This window comes from Cetorhinus maximus, chromosome 2 (assembly GCF_964194155.1).
Source record: "Cetorhinus maximus chromosome 2, sCetMax3.hap1.1, whole genome shotgun sequence".
In the NCBI taxonomy this organism is placed as follows: domain Eukaryota; kingdom Metazoa; phylum Chordata; class Chondrichthyes; order Lamniformes; family Cetorhinidae; genus Cetorhinus; species Cetorhinus maximus.
In genome coordinates this window covers 192,850,747-192,878,541 of record NC_135880.1, presented here as the reverse complement: position 1 = coordinate 192,878,541, position 27,795 = coordinate 192,850,747, and the positions used below count along the sequence as shown (strand labels likewise).

The window sequence follows — 27,795 nt, the reverse complement described above, 5'->3', positions numbered from 1 at the left end:
TGTGACCAAAGGCAGTGAAATCAGAGACCATCCTATTTAATCCTGAAATGTTGACATTTATCACAGTAAATATGGGAAGAGACATGTGCAGTGAATTTTCTTGCTGTAAACAAGGGTGGGCATTGCACAGCAATAAAGTAAATTAACATACATGGATTTAGTATAGATACAGTGAAACCTGTAAATTAGGAAAATTGAAGGAACTTGTCCTCGTGTCATTATTTTTTAAATGCTCATTGCATGTACAGTAAACTGATTGAGCAAATATTTCAGGATTGGCTGTATCTCATGCTGCATTCCTTCTTTGTTTTGCCCTCACTTCAGATTGGGATTAATTTTCAATCCCTGCCAATAGGTGATTTTAGTTCATGATCTGCTCATTGGTTTCCCAAATCACTGCCATCTGGGACTCTCTTGCATGGAACGTGGGAATCTGGGATATCCTTCATTGGCACTGCGCGATGTTCCAAAAACCAGGCAGCCAGCCCTGTGCAGTTAAAGAGGGGAAATGGAGGAGTTACAGTACAGGAAGAGGTTTTCAGTCTCTGGTGCTGGCCCTCTTGGTTTTTTCATATTCGACCTTTTCAGATATTTATTCCCTTCCCATTACAATTAGGTATTAGTCTCTACCCCAGCAGCCACAACCAATGAAGGATCCCATGACCTAATAACCCACAATTTAAAGAACCTTCCTCTGAATTCTTCACTGGTTCAGTGTTACTTCCACTCCATGTTGTTGCTGCAGCTCCTGGTCCTGCAGAGAATGATCTTGCCCTTTGTCTTAGGTGGCAAATGGACACAGTACATTAAAGGCTTGCGTCTGTGGGTTCATGATACGGCTTGTATCTATTGTATATTATTTGGAACTGTCGCTGTCTGTTTACTTGCAGATGTCCAATTCTACAGATTTTACTGTGCTCCCGTTCAAGTAAATTAATTTGTCCCTGTCAATATGCACTAGACACACTGAGGGCAGGAGCGCAGGAGTGAGAACCTCTGCAATTGTCCAACAGGTTTGAGGTTTTTTCAGCTTGCTTGGATGAGAGTGGAGGCTGCAGAATGGATGAGCTAACTGGCCATAGTACCGTGGTACAGGAAGCCATTCAAGTGGGGGGAGCAAGAAGGAATGTAGTGGTAGTAGGGGGATAGTATAGTTAGAGGGATTGACATCGTTCTCTACAACAAAGTGGGCTGTGTTGCCTGCCCGGTGGCAGGGTGTGGGTCATATGCTCAGGGCTGGAGAGGAACTTGCAGTGGGAGGTGGGGGTACCTAGTCGTAGTCTACGCAGGTACCAACAACATAGGCAGGACAAAGAAGGAGGTTCTGCATAGTCAGTATGAGGACTAAGGCAACAAATTAAGAAGCAGAGCCTTAAAGGTCATAATCTCTGCATTATTACCTGAGCCACGTGCAAATTGGCATTGGACGAATCAGATTAGGGAGATGGATGTGTGGCGCAAAGGCTGGTGTGGAAGAAGTGGGTTCTGGTTCGTGGGGCACTGACACCAGTACTGGGAAAGTGGGATCTAAGCCATTGGGAAGGTCTACACCTGAACCGTGCTGGGGCTGGTGTTCTTGCAAGCTGCATAACGAGGGAGGTAGAGAGGGTTTTAAACTAAATAGTGGAGGCAAGGGATCAAATTTGGGAAGATGTGGCAAACCAAAGAGCAGAGACAAGGCAAAGGAGAAAGGTATTATTACAGGCAATGAAAAACAGGCCGTGACACGAAGGGAGAGAGTGTACAAATCTAACAGTAAAATCAACAGATGAAACTAGGTTATAAAAAGAATAAAAGGATAAAATTAAAAGCTCTGTAGCTGAATGCACGTAACATTCAAAACGAAACAGATGAACTCAGAGCACACATAGAAATAAATAATTACGATTTGATAGCCATTATGGAGACTTGGCTGTAGGAGGACATGGATTGGGACCTGAATATTGAAGAGTACAAGATATTTAGGAAGGACAGGAAGTGAGGAAAAGTTGGAGGGGTGGCTCTGTTAATGATGGTCTGAGCACAATAGACAGGGGTGACCCAAGTTCAGGAAACCAGGATATGGAAACGGTTTGGGTAGAGATGAGAAATGGTAAAGGCAAGAAGTCACTTCGAGTTGTGTACAGGCCCCCAAACAGTAACCACATGGTAGGGTTGAGCATAAAGAAAGAAATAATTGCAGCTGGCCAGAAAGGCACAGCAATAATCATGGGAGATTTTAATTTACATGTAGACTGGAAAAAAGTCAGATGTGCAAAGATAGCCTAGACGAGGGGTGCATTGAATGTTTTCGGGATACTTTTTTAGAACACTATGTTCTGGAGCTAACCAGAGAGCAGGCTATACTAGGCCTGGTACTGTGCAATGTGACCGGAATAATTAATGATCTCATAATGAAGGGGCCCCTAGGTAGCAGCTACCATAATATGATTGAATTTTACATTCAGTTTGAGGGAGAGAGGAGTGGGTCTGAGACTAAGTTTTTAAACTTAAGGGCAATTCTGAGGGCATGAAAGCTGAGCTGGCAAAAATGAATTGGCAAATTAGGTTAAGGGGTAGGTCAACAGAGATGCAGTGACTAATGTTTAAGGAGAGATTTCAGAATGCAGAGATACATTCCAACGAGTAAGAAAAAGTCCAAGGGACGGATACACCATCCGTGGTTAACAAGAAAGGTTAAAGATAAAGCATATAAGTGTGCAAGGATAGGTGGGAGGGCAGAGGTTTGGACAGAATATAAAGGAACAGCAAAGAATGACTAAAAGATTGATAAAGAGGGGAAAAATCAGACTATGAGAGAAAACTAGCCAGAAACGTAAAAAACGTTTATAAAAAGTTTTTATAAATATTTTAAAAAGTTAACAAAGTTGGTTGGTTCTATAGAAAGGGAGACTGAAGGATTGATAATGGAAAACAAGGAGATGGCAGATGAATTGAACATATATTTTACATCAGTTTTCACTATAGAGGACACAAGTAACAACCCAGAAGCAGCTATAAACCAGGAAATGGAAGTGGGGAAGGTAGTCAGGAAAATTACAGTCACCAGAGAAGTGGTACCTAGTAAATTGTTGGAGCTGTGGGCTGACAAGAGCCTGGGTCCTGATGGACTTCATCCTAGGGTCTTAGAAGAAGTGTCTAACGAGATAGTTGATGTAATGGTTTTAATTTTCCAAAACTCCCTAGATTAAGGGAAGGTTCCATTAGATTGGAAGATAGCAAATGTAACTCCTTTATTCAAAAAGGGAGATAGAAAGTGGGAAACTACAGGCCAGTTAGCTTAACATCTGTCGTAGGGAGAACGTTAGAAGCTATTATTTAAGTTATAGCAGGGCACTTGGATAAGCTCAAGGTCACCAGGCAGAGTTAACATGGTTTTGTGGAAGGGAAATTGTGTCTAACCAATTTATTAGAATTCTTTGAGAAAGTAACATGTGCTGTGGTTAAAGGGAACTGGCGGATGTACCGTACTTCGATTTCCAGCAGGCACTTGATAAAATGAACATCTAAGCTTATTGCAGAAAATAAAAGGTCATGGTATAGGGGGTAACATATTGGCATGGATGGACGATTGGCTGGCTAACAGGAAGCAGAGAGTCAGCATAAATGGATCTTTTTCAGGTGGGCAAGATGTAACGAGTGGTGTGCCACAACGATCAGTGCTGGGACCTCAAAGGTTCACAATTTATATAAATGATTCAGATAAGAAATTCAAGGGATGGTTGCCAAATTTGCTGATGACACAAAGATAGGTAGGAAAGGAAATTGTTAAGAGGACTGAAGGAGGCTACAAAAAGATATAGATAGGTTAAGTGAATGGTCAAAGATCTGGCAGATGGAGTATAATCTGGGCAAATGTGAAATTGTCCATTTTGGTAGGAAGAATAAAAGAGAAGCATATTATCTAAATGGTGAGAGATTGCAGAGCTCTGAGGTGCAAAGGGATCTGGGTGTCCTAGTGCATGAGTCACAAGTGGAAGCGGGGAAGGTAGTCAGGAAAATTACAGTCAAGGTGGTGGTGCGGGGGGGGGGGGGTAGAGAAACAAGCTGCCCTGGTTGTATTTTATATAAGTAGATGTCAATAGTATCAATCATCACAGTCAATGTCATGAATCACATGAATCGCAAGTGCAGCAACTAATTAGGAAAGCTAATAGAATGTTATCATTTATTGCAAGGGGAATTTAATACAAAAGAAGGGTGGTTATTCTTCAGTTATACAGGGCACTAGTGAGACCACATTTGGAGTACTGTGTACAGTATTGGTCACCTTATTTAAGGAAGGATGTAAATGTTTTGGAAGCAGTTCAGAGAAGGTTTACCAGACTAATACCTGGAATGGGTGGATTGGTTTTATGAGGAAAGGTTGGACAGACTAGGCTTGTATCCACTGGAGTTTAGAAGAGTAAGAGGTGACTTGATTGAAACATACAAAATCCTGAGGGGTCTTGACAAAGTGGATGTGGAGAAGATGTTTTCCCATGTGGGAGAATCTAGAACTAGGGGTCACTGTTTAAAAATAAGGGATCACCCATTTAAAACAGAGATTAGGCGAAATCTTTTCACTTAGAGGGTCGTGAGCCTTTGGAATTCGCTTCCTGAAAAAGTGGTGGAAGCAGAGGTGGATAGATTGTTGGTAAGCAAGGGAGTGATAGATTATTGGTGGTAGGTGGGATACAGATTTCAGGTTACTATCAGATCAGCCATGATCTTATTAAATGGCGGAGCAAGCTCAAGAGGCTGAATGGCCTCCTCCTGCTCCTTGTTCATATGCTCGTATATTCCATTTTCCTGAACTCAACCACAGCTTCAGGTTAGAGCATTTTATAGCGTGTCACCTGATACCATTGACATTAACTAAAGAATTTGCATAGACACCACAAAGAGAAAATGGCTTCTTGTTATGCTTTATATATTTAGCAAGTATCTTTGCTCTGTTGAATACTCACCACAAACAGCAACTCAAACTCATTGTCCAACTTGTATTTAAGGGTGAGGGCTTCATGAGTGAATGAGTTATTTCCCCCTCTCTCCTGCAAAAGATAAGTTAGTTCATCAGCTGAATGAATAAAATGTCTCAGAGTTAAGGATAACATAACAAGGCCCAGTGAATTTGCTCTGGGATGTCAACTTGACAGATATTTCTCTCATACACGCGTTGACAATGCTGCGTCAGCAAGAAACGACTAACTTTCCAAGCCACTTGCTTTGGTACTAGTTTGTTACATTTGATGATTTTTTTTTTGTTTCCCCGAGAAATTGATCCATAATAAACCGTCTATTAAATTTCCAGGCTACAATTCCATCTGCATGCCTGTGCAGGTGGGGAAATAGTTACTTATAGTAGAAACATACAAAAACAAACTTAGAATGTAAGACCTGAATTATGCTTATGGCCCTGGCCTGATCATCTCCTCCCGCCTTCTAATGCCACTTGACTTGAACACTACACTTGGTCTTAACTCCACCTGCAACACAATAAGAAACTGACTAGTGCATATTTAAATGAGGAACACAGCTGGAAGGAAGGATTTTTAAAAAATCATTAATGGGATGTGGGTGTTGCTGGCTAGGCCAACATCTATTACTAATCCCTATTTGCCTGAGAAGGTGGTGGTGGGCTGCCTCCTTGAACCGCTATAGTCCATGTGGTGTAGGTACACCCACAGTGCTGCTGGGAAGGGAGTTCAAGGTTTTTGACTCAGCAACAGTGAAGGAACAGTGATATATTTCCAAGTCAGGATGGTGTGCAGCTTTGAGGGGAACTTCCAGGTGGTGGTGTTCCCTGGGTCTGCTGCCCTTGTCCTTCTAGATGGTAGAGGTCATGGGTTTGGAAGGTGCTAAGGAGCCTTGGCGAATTCTTGCAGTGCATCTTGTAGATGGTACACACTGCTGCCACTGTGCGCCGGTGGTGGAGGGAGTGAATGTTTGTGTATGTGGTGCCAATCAAGCTGGCTGCTTTGTCCTGGATGGTGTCAAGTTTCTTCAGTGTTGTTGGAGTTCCACTCATCCAAGCAAGTGGAGGGTATTCCATCACACTCCTGACTTGTGCCTTGTAGATGATGCACAGGCTTTGGGGAGTCAGGGGGTGAGTTATTTGCCACAGGATTCCTAGCCTGACTTGCTCTTCCAGCCACAGTTTTTATATGGCTAGTCCAGTTCAGTTTCTGGTCAACATTTTGGGCGTTACCATTGACAAGTGGGCGATTCAGTGATGGTAATGCCATTGAATGTCAAGGGGCGATGGTTACATTCTCACTTGTTGGAGATGGTCATTGCCTGGCACTCGTTACTTGCCACTTGTCAACTCAAGGCTGGATACCATCCAGGTCTTGCTGCATTTGGACACAGACTGCTTCAGTATCTGAGGGTTCGCAAATGGTGAACATTGTGCAGTCACCAGCAAAAGCCCCCACTTCTGACCTTATGATGGAAGAAAGGTCATTGATGAAGCAGATGAAGATGGTTGGGCCTGGAACGCTACCCTCCTAGTTCCTACTGCAGTGATGTCCCAGAATTGAGATGACTGACCTCCAACAATCACAACTATCTGCCTTTGTGCTAGCTATAACTCCAACCAGCAGAGTCTCCCCCCCCGCCCCCGCTCCTCCTCCCCGATTCCCATTGACTCCAGTTTTGCTAGGGCTCCTTGATGCAACACTTGGTCAAATGCTGCCTTGATGTCAAGGGCAGTCACTCTCACCTCATCTGGGGAGTTCAGCCCTTTTATCTATGTTCGAACCAAGGCTGTAATGACACCCTGGTGGAAATCAAATTGAACGTCAGTGAGCAGGTTATTGCTATGCTAGTGTTGCTTGATAGCACTATTGATGACCCTTTCCATCACTTTACTGAGATTAGACTGATGGGGCAGTAATTGGCCAAGTTGGATTTATCCTGCTTTTTGAGTACAGGACATACAAGTTTCCACATTGGCAGTGTTATAACTGTGCTGGAACAGATTGGCTAGGGGTGCAGCAAACTCTGGAGCACAAGCCTTCAGTACTATTGTTGGAATGTTGTCAGGGCCCATAGCCTTTGCAGTATGCACTGCCTTCAGCTGTTTCTTGATTTCACATGGAATGAATTGAATTGGCTGAAGACCAATCTGTGACGCTGGGGACCTCCGGAGGAGGCCGAGATGGATCATCCACTCGGCACTTCTGGCTGAAGATTTTTGTGAATGCTTCAGCTTTGTCTTTTATACTGATGTGCTGGGCTCCCCATCATTGAGGATGGGGATTTTGTGGCGCCTCCTCCTCCAGTGAGTTGTTTAATTATCCACCACCATTCACAGACTGCTTTGGCAGGACCGTAGAGTTTAGATCTGATCCATTGGTTGTGGAATCTCTTAGTGTCTATTGCTTGCTGCTTATGCTGTTTGGCATGTAAGTTGTCCTGTGTTGTAGCTTCACCAGGATGACACCTCATTTTTAGGTACGCCCTGTGCTGCTCCTGGCATGTCTTTCTGCACTTGTCATTGAAACAGGGTTGATCTCCTGGCTTGGTGGTAATGGTAGAGTGGGAGTTATGTCAGGGCATGAGGTTGCAGATTGTGGTTGAGTACAATTCTGCTGCCGCTGATGGCCCACTGCACCTCATGGTTGCCACACAACACGATAGAATGTATCCTCGATGTGAAGATGGGACTTAGTCTCCAAAGGACTGTGCGGTGGACACTCCTACCAATACTGTCAGGGACAGATACATCTGAAGCAGGCAGGCTAGTGAGGATGAGGTCAAGTACGCTTTTCCCTCTTGTTGGTTCCTTCACCATCTGCCGCAGACCCAGTTTAGCAACTATGCCCGATAGGGCTCGGTCAGTCGTGCTGCTACCAAGCCACTCTTGGTGGTGGACACTGAAGTCCCCCCACCCAGAGTAAATTTTGAGCCCTTGCCACCATCAGTGCTTCCTTCAAGTGGTGTCCAACATGGGGAAGTACTGATTCATCAGCTGAGGAGGGGGGGAGGCAGGGAGCGGCAGTATGTGGTGATCAACAGGAGATTTCCTTGCTCATGAATGACCTGATGTCATGAGACTTGGAACAGGACATATTCAGGGATGGTGATGGTGTGTCTAACACCTTGTCTGAACTTATGTTTCCATGAGTATGACTGTGTTAGGCTGTTGCTCAACTAGTCAGTGAGACAGCTCTCTCAATTTTGGCACTGCCCCCTATGTTAGTAAGGAGGACTCTGCAGGATTGACAGGGCTAAGTTTGCTGTTGTCACTTCCGGTACCTAGGTCCATGCCAGGTGGTCCATCCGGTTCATTCCTTTTAGAATTTTTAGCGGATTGATACAACTGAGTAGCTTGCTCGGCCATTTAAGAGTCAACCACATTGCTGTGAGCCTGGAGTCACATGTAGGCCAGACCAGGTAAGGACAGCAGATTTCCTCCCCTAACGGACATTAGTGAACCAGATGGGTTTTTACGACAATCGACAATGGTCTTTAGACTTTTAATTCCAGATATTTACAGAATTCAAATTTCACCATTCACCATAGTGGGATTCAAACCTCGGTTTCTGGGTTATTAGTCCACCACCTCCTGGAAGAAACGCCCCTAGCTCTGGAAGGCTGTCAAGATATTCTATCTGACAAAAACTTTTCTACTTATGAATGTTCACAAGCAGCATGGAGAATGACTGATACTCAAACCCTTGAAGGTGCAGTTTAAATCAAAGTCTTTATCTTGTAAATTACTGCCATGATAGCATCAAAACAAATTGGAGAAAATTCTGAAGAACTGAAGCAAAAGGTATGAGGAGAGTTTTAGAAGATTCAGTGGCTATGATGATTGGTTGAAGAGATGGAAAGTAGACAACTTGTCACGACAGATATTCCACTTTGATGAGAATTCAATTATCATGCACCAAGCTTAGGCTGATAAGTGCCAGGCAATGACCATCTCCAACAAGAGAGAATCTTAACTAACTCCCCCTGACAGTCAATGGTATTATCATTGCTGAATCCCCCACTATCAACATCCAAGGGGTTACCATTGACCATTAACTGAACTGGACCAGCTATATAAATATTGCAGTTACAAGAGCAGGTCAGAGACTGGGAATGCTGAAGTGAGTAACTCACCTCCTGACTCCCAAAGCCTGTCCACCATCTACAAGGAACAAGTCAGGAGTGTGACGAAATACTCTCCACTTGCCTGGGTGAGACCAGCTCCAATGACACTCAAAAAGCTTGACACCATCCAGGACAAAGCAGCTTGCTTGAATGGCACCCTATCTACCACCTTCAACATTCACTCCCTCCACCACCGACACACAGTGGCAGCAGTGTGTACCATTCACAAATATCATAAAAGGAGGTACATTACAACAACTGCTTTACTCACTTTTTGTTTTGCTTCTGAATCCTAAGCTTGTTGCAATGTGAAATAAGCTGTGCTGAGCTCTAAGCAGCATCATTGGGAATTCTTACAATTTTGAACAGGAGTTCAATGCACCACAGGGTGCTGCTTAGTACACAGATCCAGAGGGTCCCAGGTGTGATCCACAGCCAGTGCTGAATTAGCTGATAGCAGGGCCATAATAAGGGACTTACAATTGGTCTCAGTGGCTATGGTCAAGAAAGGATTAAGATCAGTCAAGGCTCTTGCTGCCAATTTACAGCTAGTGAATGTTTTGGAAAATACAACTAAGTTTGTCAAGTGGGAACAGCTTCAAACTCTGCTGGGTGCTCTCTACACTCACTCATACGCATTCAACTGCTATTGGAGGTAAGGTAACAGAAAGCCTGATGACACCCAGCAAACATCAGCACTTTCTGAGTATACAGGAGCAAAATGGTTCAAGAACCTCAATTGTAAAAATGCCTTCTAAAATCTGTATTAAAACAGATACAAACCTTGTATATCCATTATCAACTGCTGCATATTTATGGTAATTTGATATCAAAGTCAATTTTTAAATAATGCAGTGCACTTGGCATTTTAAATATGTCTCCTATAAATCTATAGCCGACTGAACAATCTCAATGATTGCCAACAATGGCAGCGATAAATTTAAAAATTAATTTTTGTTACATCATCCAATTGTTGCCAACTATTTTTAAGTTGGATTGGAGGGGTGGGGGGAAGCGTTACAAGTTAACATAAGAATTCAATTTCCCCATCTCACCTCTGCCAACAGGGAGACATTCAACTCTCTCCCAATGGAAAAACTGCTGAAAATAGTTGTCAAAAAAAAATACTGTTGCAGGTGCAATTTGCTGTTCCCACGTGTAAACAGTTGTGCAAAAGATTCTAATCATTTGCACGCACACTTCAACTTATGAGACAGATTCATTTATAATCACTTGATTCAAACAGGCTGACAAATGACTGGTTTTGTTCAGACTGCTACCACTTAGGGTGGTGAGGTTTCTTTGTAACAGGGTAACAAAATAGGTGCAGTTTGAAATAACTAAAATGAAATCTTGGGTTGGTAAATTATTACAGAAATATATAATAAACAGTATTCATTTTCATCTGCACTTTTGTTGTTATTCTCTCCTAATGGCGACTCATGATAGGGCACAATTCCAAAGTGCCAGTCTTCTGTTAATTTACCAACTTGCCACGTGCAAGTCTAAATAGTGAATACCAGCAGGACTTTCAACACAAGAGCGGATGGGAAAGATATATAACAACACAACCAAACAATCTTGTGTCACATAAAGCACCCAACCACAGCCTCAGCAGACTTCTGAATCTTCCTGTGCTGTAGAGCAGCTCAGTTCCAGAATGGGTTTATCCAGTGGATTGCTGAGGTAATACAGCTCCTCACTTATGAAGAAGGCGTGTTAATCACCCATCATATTCACAAAACACATGGGTTGGTGGTGGCGTTATAGGGGGGGTGGTGTCAAGGAGTAGCTTATATAGCACGTTTAATGCAATAAAAAATACCCCAAGGCACTTCACAGGAATGTTATAAAATTTGACAGTCACACAAGGAGAAATTAGGCCAAACGACCAAAGGCTTGGTCAAAGAGGTATGATTCAAGGAGCTAAAAGCAAAACACTGCGGATGCTGGAAATCAAACGAAAATCAGAAAATGCTGGAAAAACTCAGCAGGTCTAGCAGCATCCGTGGAGGGAGAAAGAGAATTAACGTTTCAAGTCTGTATGACCCTTCTTCAGAACTCTGGGGGCATAATGGGGGAATAAAGCTGATTGGGTTCAGTGTCCTTAAAAGGAGCCATGACCCAGGTTGGCCCAGCTAAAAATCACTTCAATTGTAGCCAACCAGAAGTAAATGAGAAGTCAGCAGGGGGGGTATGTGCAACTGTAGGTTATTTAATCCTTCTCACAATTGGTCAAACTGCCTATATTGTATGTAACTTTGCATGATAAACAAAATCTGAATAGATGCTGACATCAGTCCAGGTTCAGAAAGCCACGGATTTAAGCTGAACTCCACAGACCTCTAGGCTGATATTCCATTGCAGTGCTGGGGAGCACTATGCTATTGGCGTTCCTGATATTTAGATGAGATGTTAAACTGAGGCTCCCTCTGTTAAAAGATTCTATGGCATTATTTGGAGAATTGAGGGCGGGGCGGGGTTGGTTGGTTGGTGTGGGGGGAGTTCTCCCTGATCATGCTCTGGTTAGCATTTATCCCTCAATTATCATCACTAAAACAGATCTAGTCATTATCACATTGTTATTTGTGGAAGCTTGCTGTCAATGCCAGCAAAGTGGCTGCCATGATTTCAAACATACTTCATGAGTGGTAAAGCACTTTAGGATGTTCGGAATTAGAGAAAGGCACTATATAAATGCAAGCTCTAATATTTTGCGAAAGTATCCCCAGTAATAGAAACAATCACCACACTGAATATTAAAGGACATCATCAGATCCACGTTGTAGTACAACTTTTTGACAAGACTAGGAAAAAGAAAGATAACAAACAGATCTTAAGGTAGGTATAAGGATATTCTTTTTATAGTTCTAGGGTGGCTCTAAGGATATGAGACTTCAATTATGTGGACAGATTGAAAATGTGGTTATTGGGGAGAAGGTTGAGGGAGATTTGACAGAGATGTTCAAAATCATGAGAGGTCTAGGCTGAGTAGATAGAGAAATTGTACCCATTGTGGAAGAGTCGAAAACTAGAGGACAGGGATTTAAAGTCTTTGGCAAAAGATCTAACAGTGACACGAGGAAAAACTCTTATGCAGCAAGTGGTTAGGATCTGGAATACACTGCACCAGGGTATGGAGACAGATACAAGCAGGGCTTTCAAAATGGAATTGGATAAACACCTGAAGAGACAAAGTCTGCAAAATTTTAGGAAGAGGGTGGGAGTGTGGCATGGACACGATGGGCCACACAACCTCTTCATTGTGTTTTACTGCACAATTCACAAATATATAAGCTGTGCTCCTTTACAGCCACCAGAAGTGTAATTGTTAGTAATGTTGCTAGTAAATTTAAGATCAGAATTTAATTGCTCAGAGAACTTTCTAGCTTAGAGCACACAACAGCAAGAGCACACAACAACAACTTGCATTTGTATAGCACCTTTTCAGAGGAAAGCCCTGGCACTATGCAGGAGTGTAATGAGGCATAAATTAACATGGAGCCAACGAAGGTGACTAAAGGCATAATCAAGAGGTCTCAAACATTTGGCACCCAAGACAGCCTGTAAACTTTGTCCAGGTATAACCACATTGTGGTACACTGTACAATCTCCCAGCCAATGGGGGAAAAACGTGAAAAAACAAATGAAGAGGGCACTCAAAGAGTGTGTAGCTCCACCACACTGTACTAACTCAACATTATTACAATTACACAGTTCTTTCGAGGCTTTTCCCTGCCTGATCGGTGCTCTGTAGCTACAAAGCTGTAAAAAAAATAAATAATTTTAGTAACAACTTCCATCTCACTGAGGAGGCTATAGGCTAATTCACATTAAACAACCTGCTTTGAGAACTCTGCTCACATTGACAACTGTGACAAATTCCACCACAGCAGCCGAGGCAATACACATATTTCTAAATAAAACAACCTGCAATATTCCAAGATGTTATTTTGCCCCATCTCCCAATGTTAACATGTGGGTCCTTCAAAAAAAAAATTTCAGGATCTGGATCCACAGCTTCACTAAAAACTAATCAGCTTATCCTTGGGCTATATCCTATATATGTACCAAGTTTCATTGAAATCTGTCCGTTAGCTTTTGAGATATATTGTTTACAAACAGGGGTGAAAACATTACCTCCAGCTCTCTTGAGGCAGAGGTAGCTAGGTTATCCACACACAAAGCACAGTTATTACAATGGCTTTACCTGAATAAACTCTGTATAAGCTTGATAACTTCTGTGTAAAGTTAATTCATTTGTGACACTGACGAACTAGAATGAGCAAGGAATATTCAAATTGTCACACTGGCTTAGAAATTTATGTTGGTGATATCAGCAGATGACACATTTCACTGTGTGCTATTCAAATAAAAAGGCTACCCCTTAGAAGCAGCAGACAAACAAATGCCTTCAGCCTTTATTCATGGATACAGGCAAAAAAAACATGGCTCCACAAACAGCAAGTAGATAATGGACCTATTAATCTGTTTGGTGTTGATGGTCAAGAGCTAAATGTTCATTTGGACAACAGCAACTTGCAATGAGCAAAATTAACAAGTCGTGCACACTTGCATGGTATATACGCCAAAAAACTGAAGATTACTGCAGTTGATCAAGTGGCAACTTGGCTCACTTGACAGCTGTATGGCTTCTGAATCAGGGAGTCAGAAATTGAAGCCCCACTCCAGAATCATAAGCACATAATCTAGGCCAGTGTCATACATCTTTACCAAGAGTTGAATTCTCCTCCTGCTCCAAATTTGGTGGCTGCAGGTCAGCTGTCTAGACCTAGGGTTCCTTTAAGAAAATCCTCAAAACTCTCTTGATTATGCTTTTAGTCACCTTCTTTGGCTCCATGTTAATTTATGCCTCATTACACTCCTGCAGTGCCAGGGCTTTCCTATGAAAAGGCACTATACAAATGCAAGTTGTTGTTCTGTCCAGCATTGAGTGCTCAACCAACATCTAAACAGATTAACTAGCTTTTTGTCTTACTGTTGTTTGTGGGACCTTGCATGCAAATTGGCTACTGCGTTTGCTTTAGGAGATGTTGATGACATGAGTACAAGTTTTTTTCTTGATATATGCCTTTTATCAACAACTAAAGTAAGCAAGCCACTAAACAGCAGCAGATGCTGGAACAGAACTTCACAAACAAGCATCTTCGAGGAGTGTTTTTGTACTTGTAGAAGGCTTTGTAACATCCCATGTGTACAGCAGATCAGGGCCCAAAGGAGATAAACAAGGGTATTCAGTCAAAATCCTCGAAGATAAAATCTCTGAGGTAATAGGAAAAACAAGCAGCACAAATTTTGAACAGGCAAAAACAAACTCTGCACTGAGGGGCCTTGACAGCTGAAGACAACCACCAATGGTGAAGCAATTAAAATAGGGGGTGCTCAAGAGGCCAGACTAAGAGTGCAGATATGTTGGAGGGTTTTGAGGCTGGAGCAGATGAAAATTAGGGAGGGGCAAGGCCATAGAGATATTTATGGGGACCGACAGGAAAATGGAGTTGAAGCAGAAGGTCACCCATGATTGCAATAAATGGTGGAGCAGGCTCAAAGGTTCTATCATCTACTCCTATTTCTTATGATCTGGAAAGAACCATGAGGATTTTAAATTCAAGATATTGCAAGCCAATCTAAGCTAGCAAGCACAGGGACGCTGGATGAATGAATGCGACTGTATGCATTAAGCCACATGCAAGAGATGGCCTCAGGTTTACATTAAGTAGAATAAGGGAGGCTGGCCAGAGTGCTTTGAAATAGCCAAGTCTAGAGGCAACAAAGCTGGCCAAGAGTTTTAGAAAATGAGCTGATACGGGGGGCAGTCATGGAGTTGGAAATAGATGATCTTAGTGACGTATATGTGCTTGAAACTTAACTCAGGGTTAGATTCGACATCAAAATCTGATCCAGCCTCAAAAATTTGCCAGGGAGGTGGATGGAGTCAGTGGCTAGGGGACCGAGTTTGTGTCAGGGACCGAAGACTGTGGCTTTGGTCGTTCAATGTGAAGTTGGAAGAAATTTATACTCTCTCAGCTCTGGATGTTAGACAGTCTGACAATTCAGAGACCTTGGAAGGGTTGAGAAAGTTGGTGATTGGGTTGGGGGAGGTGGTGGTAGAGCTGGACAACGAAGGCAATTTAGACTGGCTTTCTGATGAATTTTCCAATCTTAAGTATGAAATTAATTGAGTAGTTCAGAAGATGCTTCTTGTATCTTCCAACCTGAACATACAAATCAGAAGGAGTAGGCCATTTGGCCCTTGAGCCAGCCACATCATTCAATAAGATCATGGCTGATCTGATTGTGGCCTCAACTCCATATTCCACCTATTTCCAATAACTTTTGGCTCCCTTGTTAGTCAAAAATCTATCTACCTCTGCCGTAAAAATATTCAATGACCTTGCCTCCACTCCTCTCCAGAGAAAGAGTGCCAAAGATTCACAAACCTCAAAAATTTTTCCTCATCTCCAGCTTAAATGGGAGACCCCTTACTTTTAAATTGTGTCCCCTATTTCTAGCCTCTCCCACTCTACTGAGTTCTGTTCCTTTTCCAAGGACATTGAAGCAAACTGTACTTACTACCACTTTACACTAACATAGCGAGCTAACACATCAGGAACGAAGGATTTAATCTCTTACTCTTATGCCATTTGAAGAGAAACAGTTACATCCTTTGTAAGATCAATATTACATTCCTACAATTACCCCAATGTAAATAGAAAATCTACTGAATGATGATCTATTCAACAAAAACAAAAAAAAACACCCTTAGAACAGCTGTTATGATTGTGGATGACTTGGTACCCCATCCATTCCAGCCTCTGCTTTTGAATTCGGCTAATAATCTTTAAGGGATTCAAACCCCTGGTGCACTTCTAAAGGCTGACACAACTTGGGCGTAACCAATTCCTCTGCTTCATAGAATGACTAGAGACCATCCCCATAAGCCAAGGAGGAAATATCATGGGAAGATATCCCAGGTCATCACTTGTACCTCCTTATGGTTCATTCATGTTCATTGTTGTTGTTGGGAGCAGGTTGATTGCAGATGGTATATCCCACAGCGAATGAATAATGAAGATTCACTCTCATCCCCAAGCACACAATGAAGTGCAATTAATATTGTACACAGATTTATAAAATTATATACAAATATGAACTTCTAAGCCTATAGTTGTCTGATCACAGCTGTCTCAAATCAGGTTATTGTATATTATGTATGGTGCCATGGTGTTTTTTTCTCCTGCATCAGATCTCAATATTGTCTGCTTGGCCATCTCCTGCTCGACCAATGATCATAGAATTCTCATGAAACAAAAACAAAAATACCTGGAAAAACTCAGCAGGTCTGACAGCATCTGCGGAGAGGAATACAGTTAACATTTCGAGTCCGTATGACTCTTCAACAGAACTAAGGAAAAATATAGTTCTGTTAAAGAGTCATACGGACTCAAAACGTTAACTGTGCTCCTCTCCACAGATGCTGTCAGACCTGCTGAGTTTTTCCAGGTATTTCTGTTTTTGTTTTGGATTCCCAGCATCCGCAGTTTTTTCTTTTTGTTTTTATATCTGAAACAAATCTTACTTGCTGCAATAAACCTCAGGAAATTCTGACCATGATAAAAAGCAGGGGGTTTTAATCAACATTCACACTGGATAGCCCCATGTAAATGTGAACAAGACTCTGAACTAATTTAGGTTAAGAAGTGCAATTATTCCAAGTCTCAACAAATTCACAAACGATATGCAGCGCATGTTTGGGAGCTTTCCTAAAGCACATGGCTGAAATGTTAGATAGGACTTTCACTGACTGAAGTGTGGCAAACAGCAGGCATTTGACATGGGCCAGAATGTGTCATCCAATTTCCTAAAACCTCATCATAAATAACTTTGCTTCCAACAATTTGATTTGTCATCTATTTAATTTTTACCCACCCAACAATCAATCTTTCTGGTGAGATGTTAAACCAAGGCCTGTCTATCTTCTAAGGTGGCCTTAAAAGATTCCATAGCACTATTCTGAAGAAAGACGGGGAGGTCCAGCCTGGTCAACATAATCCTTTAATCAATATCACAAAACAAATTATCTAGTCATCATTACATTGCTGTTTGTGGTAAATTGCTGTGCACAAATAGCTTACTGTATCTCCTAACTGACAGCAAACACGCTTCAAAAGCGCTTCACTGGCTGTAACACACTTTGGGACGCTCTGAATTTGTGAAACATGCTATATCATGGCAAATCTTTCAACCAAGTTCAGTGCCAGTGACTGAAAAGTGCCCTGCATCAGATGAAGTCTTGATATGGCAAACTATTGATATAGTGACATGGGGCAGCTACTCCCCTGAATCTACATGGATAGTCAGGTATCTGACACCTATTGCCAAGTTTAATTGCTTCAGTCCTAATCTTATTTAATCCATCAAGTTACAGCTATTACACTTCATACCATTGTTAGTTAGTTACTTTCAGGGATAAGTCCTATCATTCCAAACTATAGAATAGTGATGCGCTAAATGCAGAGTCCAGCTCCAACACTGGAACGAGACTGTACGGAGCACGGAGCCCCACTCCACTCTGCTCTGCTCTGCTCCTTACTCTAATTCCCAATGTACACCCGTTTATTGCCCAGCATTAATGGAAAAAGTATGATGGGGGCAAAAGGAGACAAAAACTGCAACCACACCAGTCCGGCGGTATTGGAAAGAGGGGGAAACCAGGCGAGGCTCAGGGGTGCCATCGAATGCCAGCTCAAGGGGGCAGAGCCTCCCCCCTCAACACCATGCTCCCCTTTTCTCTTTCACCACAACCTCCTTGCTGGGCTCTCTCTCTCTCCCACACCCCACCACCCACCGCCACGCATGCTCTCTCTCCTCTCCCCCCCCTCCTGCACTCTCTCTCCTTCTCCCCTCGCTTGCTCACTCTCTCTCCTCCTCCCCCCCTCCCCCGCTCACTCTCCTCCCCATGCTCTCTCTCTCCCTGCCCCACACCCCTTCTCCCCATGCTCTCTCTCTCCCTGCCCCACACCCCTTCTCCCCTCCCCTCTCCCCCAACTCCCCCCCTCCCCTCTCCCCCAACTCCCCCCCTCCCGCAACTCCCCCCCTCCCCCCTCCCGCAACTCCCCCCCTCCCCTCTCCCCCAACTCCCCCCCTCCCCTCTCCCCCAACTCCCCCCCTCCCCTCTCCCCCAACTCCCCCCCTCCCCTCTCCCCCCCTCCCCTCTCCCCCAACTCCCCCCCTCCCCTCTCCCCCAACTCCCCCCCTCCCCTCTCCCCCAACTCCCCCCCTCCCCCCTCCCCCAACTCCCCCCCTCCCCTCTCCCCCAACTCCCCCCCTCCCCCCATTCCATATCTCTCTCCTTCTCCCCCCTCCCTCTATCTCTGCTTCTCTCTCGATTTCCCCTCCCTCCCTCCCTCCCGGTGTCCCTGCTCCCTCCCTCCCTCCCGGTGTCCCTGCTCCCTCCGCTCAATTCCCCGCTTCCTCCTCACCTGGAGGATGACGCTCCGAATGAGTGCATTGACAGTGCCGCTGAAGGGGCTGCTCACTCCCTGGAAACACCAGAGCACGATACCGCCCTTACTGAAGATGCTGAAAAAGTCCAGCATGGCGTAAGCGGCCTCAGAACCATCCAGAAATATCCGGGACACACAGAGAGCGACACGTCAAGCACCGCGGCGCCTCACTTCCGGCGCTGGCGTCACTTCCTGGAGACCAACCCGGGGTTGGGGGTGGTGTGGGGAGCCAGGAGGCTGTACACAGCTGGAGAGAGATTGATTCCAAAAAAAAAACACGGTGCGCTCGGACTGACCCACGGTCGGATTTGAAGGGTCCCTGATTTTTATTTCGCGACGAGAAAATCTCCACGGTGCAAAGTTTAAAAAAAAACTGAGGCAGAATGTCAACTGCTTCACAGCCCTCCCGTTCTGACAGGAATATGACAAACTGTGCCGAACGGGAGCCGGTCTCTTTATTAAAGGGGCGGGGAGGTCTGATGACGCACATTTATTTGTCTTACGATTTATTTTAATTCCCGCCCTCGAAGGTAAAGCTGAAGCGGGGGTGGGGGGAGAGAAAGAGACCCATCACGTGATGGGGCCGCCTGCCCGAATCGGTTTTGATGCGGTGTGCGGAGTGACGCCACGCCGCCCAGTGACGTACGGTACGGCGGGCCCCGCCCCTTTGAGCGCTTGGGCACTCCGCTCACTGCCACCCCTCCCCCCTCGCCTCCACCCAGAGACAGACAATGTTTCTTTGGAGCTGCTGTGGATCTCGAGCTCTCGGCTTTCTGAGCTTCCCGCACCGCTGTGCATGTTTGCTGGGCCGACGGCAAGGCCGGGCCGCCGTCAGCAGCAGCAGCGGCGCACATGCTCGGAAACGCGACTTCATTCAAGGTAAGTATCCTTAAAGGTGACCGGACCTCACCGTGCATGAACGTTTCTGCAGTTGCAGCAATGCGTCCTCCTTAGTCATTAACACTTTTTAAACAATTTCAAAATCCTGTTCGGGGGCATGGACGGAGGCACAGTGGCATTGTCACTGGACTGGTATTCCCAGGTATTCCAGGGATCTGCTTTCGAATCCCACCACGGCAGATGGTGAAATTTGAATCCAGTAAAAATCTGGAATTAAAATGAAGCCATTGTGGATTGTTTGTAAAAACTCATCTGGTTCATTAATGCCCTTTAGGGACGGAAATCTGCCGTCCTTACCTGGTCTGGCTGACATGTGACTCCAGACCCACAACAATATGGTTGACTCTTAAATGCTCCCTTAGATGCCCAATTAGGGATGGGCAATAAATGCTGCCCTAGACAGTGACACCCACATCCAATGAATTAAAAAAAGGATTGGTTTTTAGCGCCAAATGGACTATGTTGCAACCTTGTGCATTACACAGAAAGAGGTGTTTTAGATCCAATTCTTTTTAAGTGCGTTTGCTGTTATGTAGTTAAGTATGTTAACCAATTTCTACATATTACACTCACACCCCAGACACTACATCAGACATAAAGGACTAGAAATGCATATGTTGTAAGTGATAACACAGTTAGAGGTAGTCCATGGTCAGTTAGCCTTTAGGCGAGTAAATAATTTTAATCACAGTTATCACGTGTGAATTTGTTTGCTCCTCTGAAGGTTAACGCTGGTAGGGACAAGGCTATTTCCATGTAGTCAAATGTATACATTCCTATGTCCCCATTACCTTCATCCACCTATCAAATCTCATTTGAAATGTTACGGAAGTTTAACCTGGAAATGAATCCCCAGCCTCATCTGTTTAAGCAAGAAAGACAGGCACCAGAGTAGCCCCTTCCATAATCTTCGGATGTCCAAAAGCCTTTTCCAAGGGGCTGAAGTACTTTTTAAGTGTACTCACAGTTGTATTATAGGAAGCGTGTAAGCCACTTTGCACACAACAAGCTTCCAAATGATGATGTTGGTTAAGGGATAAATGTTGGCCAGGACACTGGAAAGAACTTCCCTGCTGACGTTCTTTTATGTTGATCTCAAAGGCCATACGGCATCTTGGTTTAACAACCCCTGGTCTGCTGAGTATTTCCAGCATTTTCTGTTTTATTAATCTCTGGTTTTATTTGTAATGTGAATTTGACTTGATTAAATATTTCAAGGAATTTACATTATTGGAAAATATTGTATGATTAAATACAAAGGAGTTGGCCTGGATTTGTCAGCCAAAATTGCTAAGAATTTCATGTTCGTGAGTACGCCAATAAAACTGAGGGTATGGAACCCAAATGTTTGTAGAAATTTTTTTCAAAATTAATTTTCAAAATTAAAATAAATTGCTTTGAGCCTGTTAACCTCATGTTACCAGTAGTTGTTTGCATTGGTTGTGATCCGTAAACTGATTATGTATGCAACTAATAGGCAATCTTAAACCACATGTTGAGAGTTCAATGACCTGAAACATTAACTGTTTCTCTCCATAGATGCCTGACCTACTGAGTATTTCCCACATTTTCTGTTTTTATTTCATCTCCCCAGCATCTGCAGTATTCTGCTTTTGTATTAAAAATGGTTAGTTGGCATTCATTAGTGTGTTAGCGGAATCACACTAATGCTTGATGTCTGGTTTGTCTGCTCATTGTCTATATCTGTGAATTTGTATTAAGGCAGCATTTGACGGAGTGTGGCATCAAGGAGCCCTAGCAAAACTGAAGTCAACAGGAATTGGGGAAAACAATCCACTGGTTGGAGTCGTAGCTAGCACAAAAGAAGATGGTTGTGGCTGTTGGAGTCCAATCATCTCAGTCCAAGGGTATCACTGCAGGAGTTCCGCAGGGTAACATCCTAGGCCCCATCATCTTCAGCAGCTTCATCAATGACCTTCCTTCCATCATAACGTCAGAAATGTTGATGCTTTCACAGTGGTTAGCACAATGTGTGACTCATCAGATACTGAAACTATCCATACCCACATGTAGCAAGACCTGGACAACATTCAGACTTGGGCTGATAAGTGGCAAGTGACATTCACACCACGCAAGTTCCAGACAATGACCATCTTCAACAATAGAGAATCTAACCACCTGCCCTTGACATTCAATGGCATATCATCCCTGGATCCCCCAATATCAACATCAGGGAGTTACTATAGACCAGAAACCAGGCTGGGCTAGCCATATAAATACTTTTGCTATAGCACTCCAAAACCTATCCTCCATCTACAAGGAACAAGTCCGGAATATGATAGAATGTTCTCCACTTGCTTGGGTGAGTGCAGCTCCAACAGCACTTAAGAAGCTCCACACCATTCAGGACAAAGCAGCCTGCTCAATTGGCTCCCCATCCACAAACATTCACTCCTTCCACCACTGACACATCGTGGCAGCAGTGTATACCATCTACAAGATGCAATGTAGCAACTCACCAAGGCTCCTTCAGCAGCACCTGCCAAACCTGTGACCTCTACCACCTAGAATTGCAAGGGCAGTAGATGCATGGGAGCACCACCTGCAAGCTGCCCTCCAAACTGCACACTACCTTGACTTGGAACTATATCACCATTCCTTCACTATCACTGGGTCAAAACCCTGGAACTCCCTTCCTAATAGCACTGTGGATGTACCTATACCACATGGACTGCAGTGGTTCAAGGTAACTCACCACCACCTTCCCAAGGGCAATTAGGGATGGGGCTGGCCAGCGATGCCCACATCCTGTGAAAGGATTAAAAAAAAGTATAATCTAGATGGAAGGAGGTAACCTGTGGTTTCTTATCCACTTGAAAAGGAGCCGTTCAACCAAAAAATGTTTGACAAACATTGACCTAGATTATGCACTAAAGTTTCTGGGCATGAATCTTGAGCCCATGACCTCCTGACTCGGTCAGCAGTGCAACCATCAAGTCCAGGCTGACTTCTAACCACACTAACCATTGTATGTACACCTATATCACAGACCTTTCGGGGAGAATTCTGAATAATGATTTCTAAAGTCTCCATTATACAAATTTATATGATTTTGTATATGCAGATTAAATCTATTTTTAAAGATGAACTAGTTTTCAGTTCTTTGCCTTACTAAACATAGATGGTGATCTGAGACCACAGGGAGGTTATTAAATGTAAATCGGTCAAGATGCAGTAGCTTTTTTCTAGATACTAATCAAACTGCTAGCTGAGGGAAATTTGTCTTTGAATTGTAAGCTCAAGATTTTTTTACTGGCTCTGGCTATACTAAAGTATTAAGATTCAAGTGTGTGATTCAGGTTACACACAGGCTAGACTTAGGTAAGGGGAGATGGTGAAAGATATCAGTGACTTGAGTTGGATTTTTACAATGATCTGTCAGTTTCATATTCATTTTTCTGATTCCAGTCATACATGACCAGGTTAACTGAATTCAATTTCCCAAAGTGTCATGGTGGAAATTGAATTTACAACGTTGTCATTATTATACTACTACTGTGTAGTAATACAAATCATATGGGTGGTTTCAGTTGTTGCAAGTGTTAAAATGTGAAAGCTTAATGTATTACATTCTAAATGCATTGAATTGTAAGGGAGCTTTGTTGGAAGAAAGTTCATGCAGATTGTTTAAGGGCATTGAAAACTATGAAAAAACTCTTGACCAGCAGTAACCCACAGCTAATAGACTAAGGGAAGACGCCTTCACATCAAAGAATAGGCGCCCTATGTGGTATACAGTTCATTCCATAGCTTTCAGTTGCTTTATTTGTTGTGGCCATGTCGTGTGAGGTGGTTATCAAGGGTCCATGTAACTTCTATCCATCAGTCAGAGTTTGCTAAAAAGAACTTCAAAGATTTGAAACGTTTTGCATAGTGTGTAAATTGAGTAGACTTTCTAGTTTCTTGTATGTATAAATAACTCTGATCATTAGTTTTAGCCTGAGTGTAATTTCCTGCCTGTGACATTTACTGTATTTCAGAAGTTAAAGAAAACGCAGCATTCATCCCAGTTTCTCTCCAGTTTAGAATACCATAATCGCAAATTCCGTTGTTCGTTATCCTGCTCATGACAAGTGCTGCTTTCAGTTCATAGAAGACTATGTTTACCTGTGGAAACTTAACCTCTTCCATGACTGTAAGGGGAAAACTGTTTGAAGAAAGCCTGAACTTCAACTCATTCCCTTGGCGAGTTAACTACACTGAATATGGTGTTTCAGTCTCTTCTACAGCAAGATGTCCCTTTGACATATTGCTACATTGACTATGCCCATGATCCTTCCCTGATTAAGACATCTTAATTTGGGGAGATGGTGGTGTAATAGTAATGCCACTTGGCTAGTAATCCAGAGGCTCAGACTAGTGCTCTGGCGACATGGATTCATATCCCACCATGGCAGCTGGTGGAATTTAAAATCAATTAATAAATCTGGAATGTGAAGCTAGTCTCAGTAATTGGTGACCATGGCAGCTGTCATCGATTGTTGTAAAAACCCAACTGGTTCGCTAATGCCCTTTAGGGAAGGAAATCTGCCATGCTTACACGACCTGGCCTATCTGTGACTCCAGACCTACAACAATGTGGTTGACTCTTAACTGCCCTCTGAAATTGCCTTGCAAGCCACTCAGTTCAAGGACACTTAGGAATGGTCAACAAATGCTGCCCTGATGAATGACACTCACATCTCATGAAAGAATACAAAAAAATCTGTGCACTAGTGTCCCTTAGCCCTCTCCTCAGGAGCTTCTGGGAAGATAAAGTTTTGTGAAACGTGCCCCTTATCCTAGAATGTAATGCACCAAAAATCCAGGATATTGACCCATTATTTTTTCAGCCCTAAGTGGTTGATATCTGCAGAAAGCATTGTTATTAAATATAAAGGGGGAATTTATCATTTTATCCTTCCTTTGATCTATCTACCATAGTTCTGCAACTAATAGTCTGTTACCTTTGTCCCAATGGGACTGCCTATTTTTACTGAAGCTGTAGTGCAGTTGGCATCTTCTACAATTCTTTTCCCCTGTCACTGAAAGCAAAAAAAAGTTGCCTAAGCTTGTTTTGATAGTGTGCGTTTTGTTTGCTAATTCTTGACCCATAGGAGGAAATTTTAGATCCAAATTCTATGAAAACATTAAAGATCTCTCTTAAACCTGAGGCAATAATCCAGGACAAAAATAGTTGGCACGTGGAAAATTAAGGGCGAATAAATGAAAGTCAGCATTGATTTGTTAAAGGCAAATTGTGTTTGACAAACTTGAGTGAGCTCACTGAGAGGATTGATGAGGGCAATGCTGTTGATGTTGCATATATGGACTTTTAAAAGGCATTTGACAAAGTATCACAAGTCTTGTAAGCTTGACAAAAGTCCATGGCCTTAAAGAGGCATGGCAGTGTGGGTAGGTAAAGGAAGAAAGCAGAGATTAGAGATAAACAGTTGTTTTTCAGATTGGAGGCGAGTATACAGTGGCATTCCCCAGGGATTGGTATTGGGACCACTGCTCTGTATTAATGCCAAGAATTTAGGTACTGTATACAGGGCATAATTTGGAAGTTTGTAGATGACACAAAACTCAGAAACGCGGTAAATAATGAGGATGGTAACAAACTTCAGGAGGGTATAGACTGCCGAAAAGGAAAGACACATAACCGATGAAATTTAATATGCAAGTGTGAAGTAATTTATTTTGGTAGGAAGAATAAAGAGTGAATATGAACAAAATGTTATAATTGTAAAGGGGGTGCAGGAACAGAGAAACTAGAATGTGCTCATAATTCTTTGACGTTCAAAGGAATTTGATACAGAAAAATGTGAGGTGATGCATTTTGGCAAATGTGATAGGGAGAGTCAATATACACACAATGAAAAGATCAAGGAAAGAGGGACCTGGGGATGCATGTGCATAGATCTTTGAAAGTGGCAGGGCATGTTGAGGCCCTGTGAGTATACGATAGCAGTTGGTAAAGGCTGAGTTATTTAAAATCCCAGAGGGAAACTTTAAACAACTGTCATAACCTATATTTTCAATTGGTATGTTTGAGATGCAGCTCTGAATTCAGGAATAAAAACCACCAAGCCTCAAGAGGTTTTTTATATATTAAATTAAACATTTATTAGCTTAACACAAATTTAAACACATACACATGTCTACAAATTACTACCATAATAACTCTTAAATCCCCAAATTTATCACTCCCAGTTAAATATCTTCACAAAGGCAACAACAACCCATAGACTTTAAACAGACACCAAGCAAACCACATTTTATCTTACGAATTCAAAATGAGGTCCCTTGTAATTTGTTTCCTTTGCAGACAGCTGTAGGCTTACAGGCTTAGACCTTACAGGCCTCTGACTCTCACACAAAACTCTCTTCCTGTATATACCTAGCCTTCTCTTTGAAGGCAAATTCTCATTGTATCACCAGGCCCTTGAACTCCACCTCTTCTAACAATAAAACCCCTTTTACAGTACCAATTTTATTAGTAGTGTATACATATTGCTTGGTGTCTCCTAGCTAGGTGCAAGATTTCACCCCCAGTCTTTGAATGGTTTATTTAACAAAATGTAAATGTACCCTCTACCTTACTGTTTAACATCTCAAAACTACTATACATCAAAGCACCCAGACTTGCTGGCTTTAATTCAATTAAGACACGCACACCCCCACAGACACAGACTCTACGACAAGTCCAATTTAAATTAATTTCCAATAACATTATATACATTAATGTCTTTATGATATGAGGAAGAACCTTTTGCACAAAGTGGTCATGACCTGGAACTCGTTGCTTATAAGGGTGGTGGAAACAGAAACAATAAATGATTTCAGAAGGACTTTTGGTGACACTTAAGGAAAATAAATTTACAGGAGGGTTATAGCAGTGTGGACTGACTGGCTGGATTGCACTATAAGAGCTGGCCTCATTGGCCAAATGACTACCGCCTGTGCAGTAATGACACTGACTTTCTAAGTTTCTTTTTTAAAAAAAAACACACAGAATCCTTGACTTTATTAATAGCAGTGCAGAGTACAAAGGCAAGGAAGTTAAGCTAGACATTTATATGGTTAGGCCCCCGATGGTGCAGAAGGGATTTACTAGAATAGGACCAGGTATGAGGGCCTTCACTTTATGTGGAGACGCTGGGGTAACTCTCCTTGGGGAGAGGTAAGTAGGAGATTTAATAGAGATGTTCAAAATCATGAGTGGTTTTGACAGAGTAAATAAGGAGAAACTTTCCAATGGGTGAAGAGTAAATGACTAGAAGAGAGAGATTTAAGGTGATTGGTAAAAGAAGTAGAAGGGAGAACATGTATGCAGTTAGTAGTTATGATCAGGAATGCACTGTCTGAAAATTAGGTGGAAGCACATTCAAGAATTCTATGAGGAAGTAACGAGTAGGTTAGACAAAGGAGAGCCAATGGATGTTATCTACTTGGACTTCCAGAAGGCTTTTGACAAGGTGCTGCACAGGAGGCTGCTCAGTAAGATAAGAGCCCATGGTGTTAGAGGCAAGGTACTAGCATGGATAGAAGATTGGCTGTCTGGCAGGAGGCAGAGAGTTGGGATAAGGGGGTCCTTCTCAGGATGGCGGCCGGTGACTAGTGGAGTTCCACAGGGGTCAGTGTTGGGACCACAACTTTTCACTTTATACATTAACGATCAAGATGAAGGAACTGAGGGCACCCTGGCTAAGTTTGTAGATGATACAGAGATAGGTGGAGGGACAGGTAGTATTGAGGAGGCGGGGAGGCTGCAGAAGGATTTGGACAGGTTAGGAGAATGGGCAAAGAAGTGGCAGATGGAATACAACGTGGGGAAGTGTGAGGTCATGCACTTTGGTAGGAAGAATAGAGGCATAGACTATTTTCTAAATGAGGAGAGAATTCAGAAATCTGGAGTGCAAAGGGACTTGGGAGTCCTAGTCCAGGATTCTCTTAAGGTTAACTTGCAGGTTGAGTCGGTAGTTAGGAAGGCAAATGCAATGTTGGCATTTATTTTGAGAGGACTAGAATATAAAAGCAGGGATGTGCTGCTGAGGCTTTATAAAGCTCTGGTCAGACCGTATTTAGAATATTGTGAGCAATTTTGGGCCGCGTATCTCAGGAAGGATGTGCTGGCCCTGGAGAGGGTCCAGAGGAGGTTCACGAGAACGATCCCAGGAATGAAAGGCTTAACATATGAAGAACGTTTGAGGACTCTGGATCTATACTCGATGGAGTTTAGAAGGATGAGGGGGGATCTGATTGAAACTTACAGAATACT

At 43.0% G+C, this 27,795-nt stretch overlaps 2 protein-coding genes across 3 annotated transcripts in view; one reads left to right on the top strand and one right to left on the bottom strand.

Annotated features, from left to right (window-relative positions):
- srpra (SRP receptor subunit alpha) overlaps positions 1-18,808 on the bottom strand; it is a 43,903-nt gene extending 25,095 nt beyond the window's left edge. Inside the window, exons 1-2 of one of the 2 annotated variants that reach the window (XM_078531099.1) lie at positions 18,588-18,808; positions 4,950-5,033 (exon numbers count right to left, since the gene is read on the bottom strand). In XM_078531099.1, coding sequence (XP_078387225.1) covers positions 4,950-5,033; positions 18,588-18,704 — 201 coding nt within the window. In that variant the 5' untranslated portion in view covers positions 18,705-18,808. The remainder of the gene's footprint in view (positions 1-4,949; positions 5,034-18,587) is intronic. The other variant, XM_078531093.1, reaches the window with a different exon arrangement.
- A 525-nt stretch (positions 18,809-19,333) lies between these two features.
- Positions 19,334-27,795, top strand: part of foxred1 (FAD-dependent oxidoreductase domain containing 1) — a 54,308-nt gene continuing 45,846 nt past the window's right edge. The window contains exon 1 of the mRNA XM_078531019.1: positions 19,334-19,490. Within this exon, the coding sequence (XP_078387145.1) occupies positions 19,343-19,490 (148 nt within the window). The 5' untranslated portion in view covers positions 19,334-19,342. The remainder of the gene's footprint in view (positions 19,491-27,795) is intronic.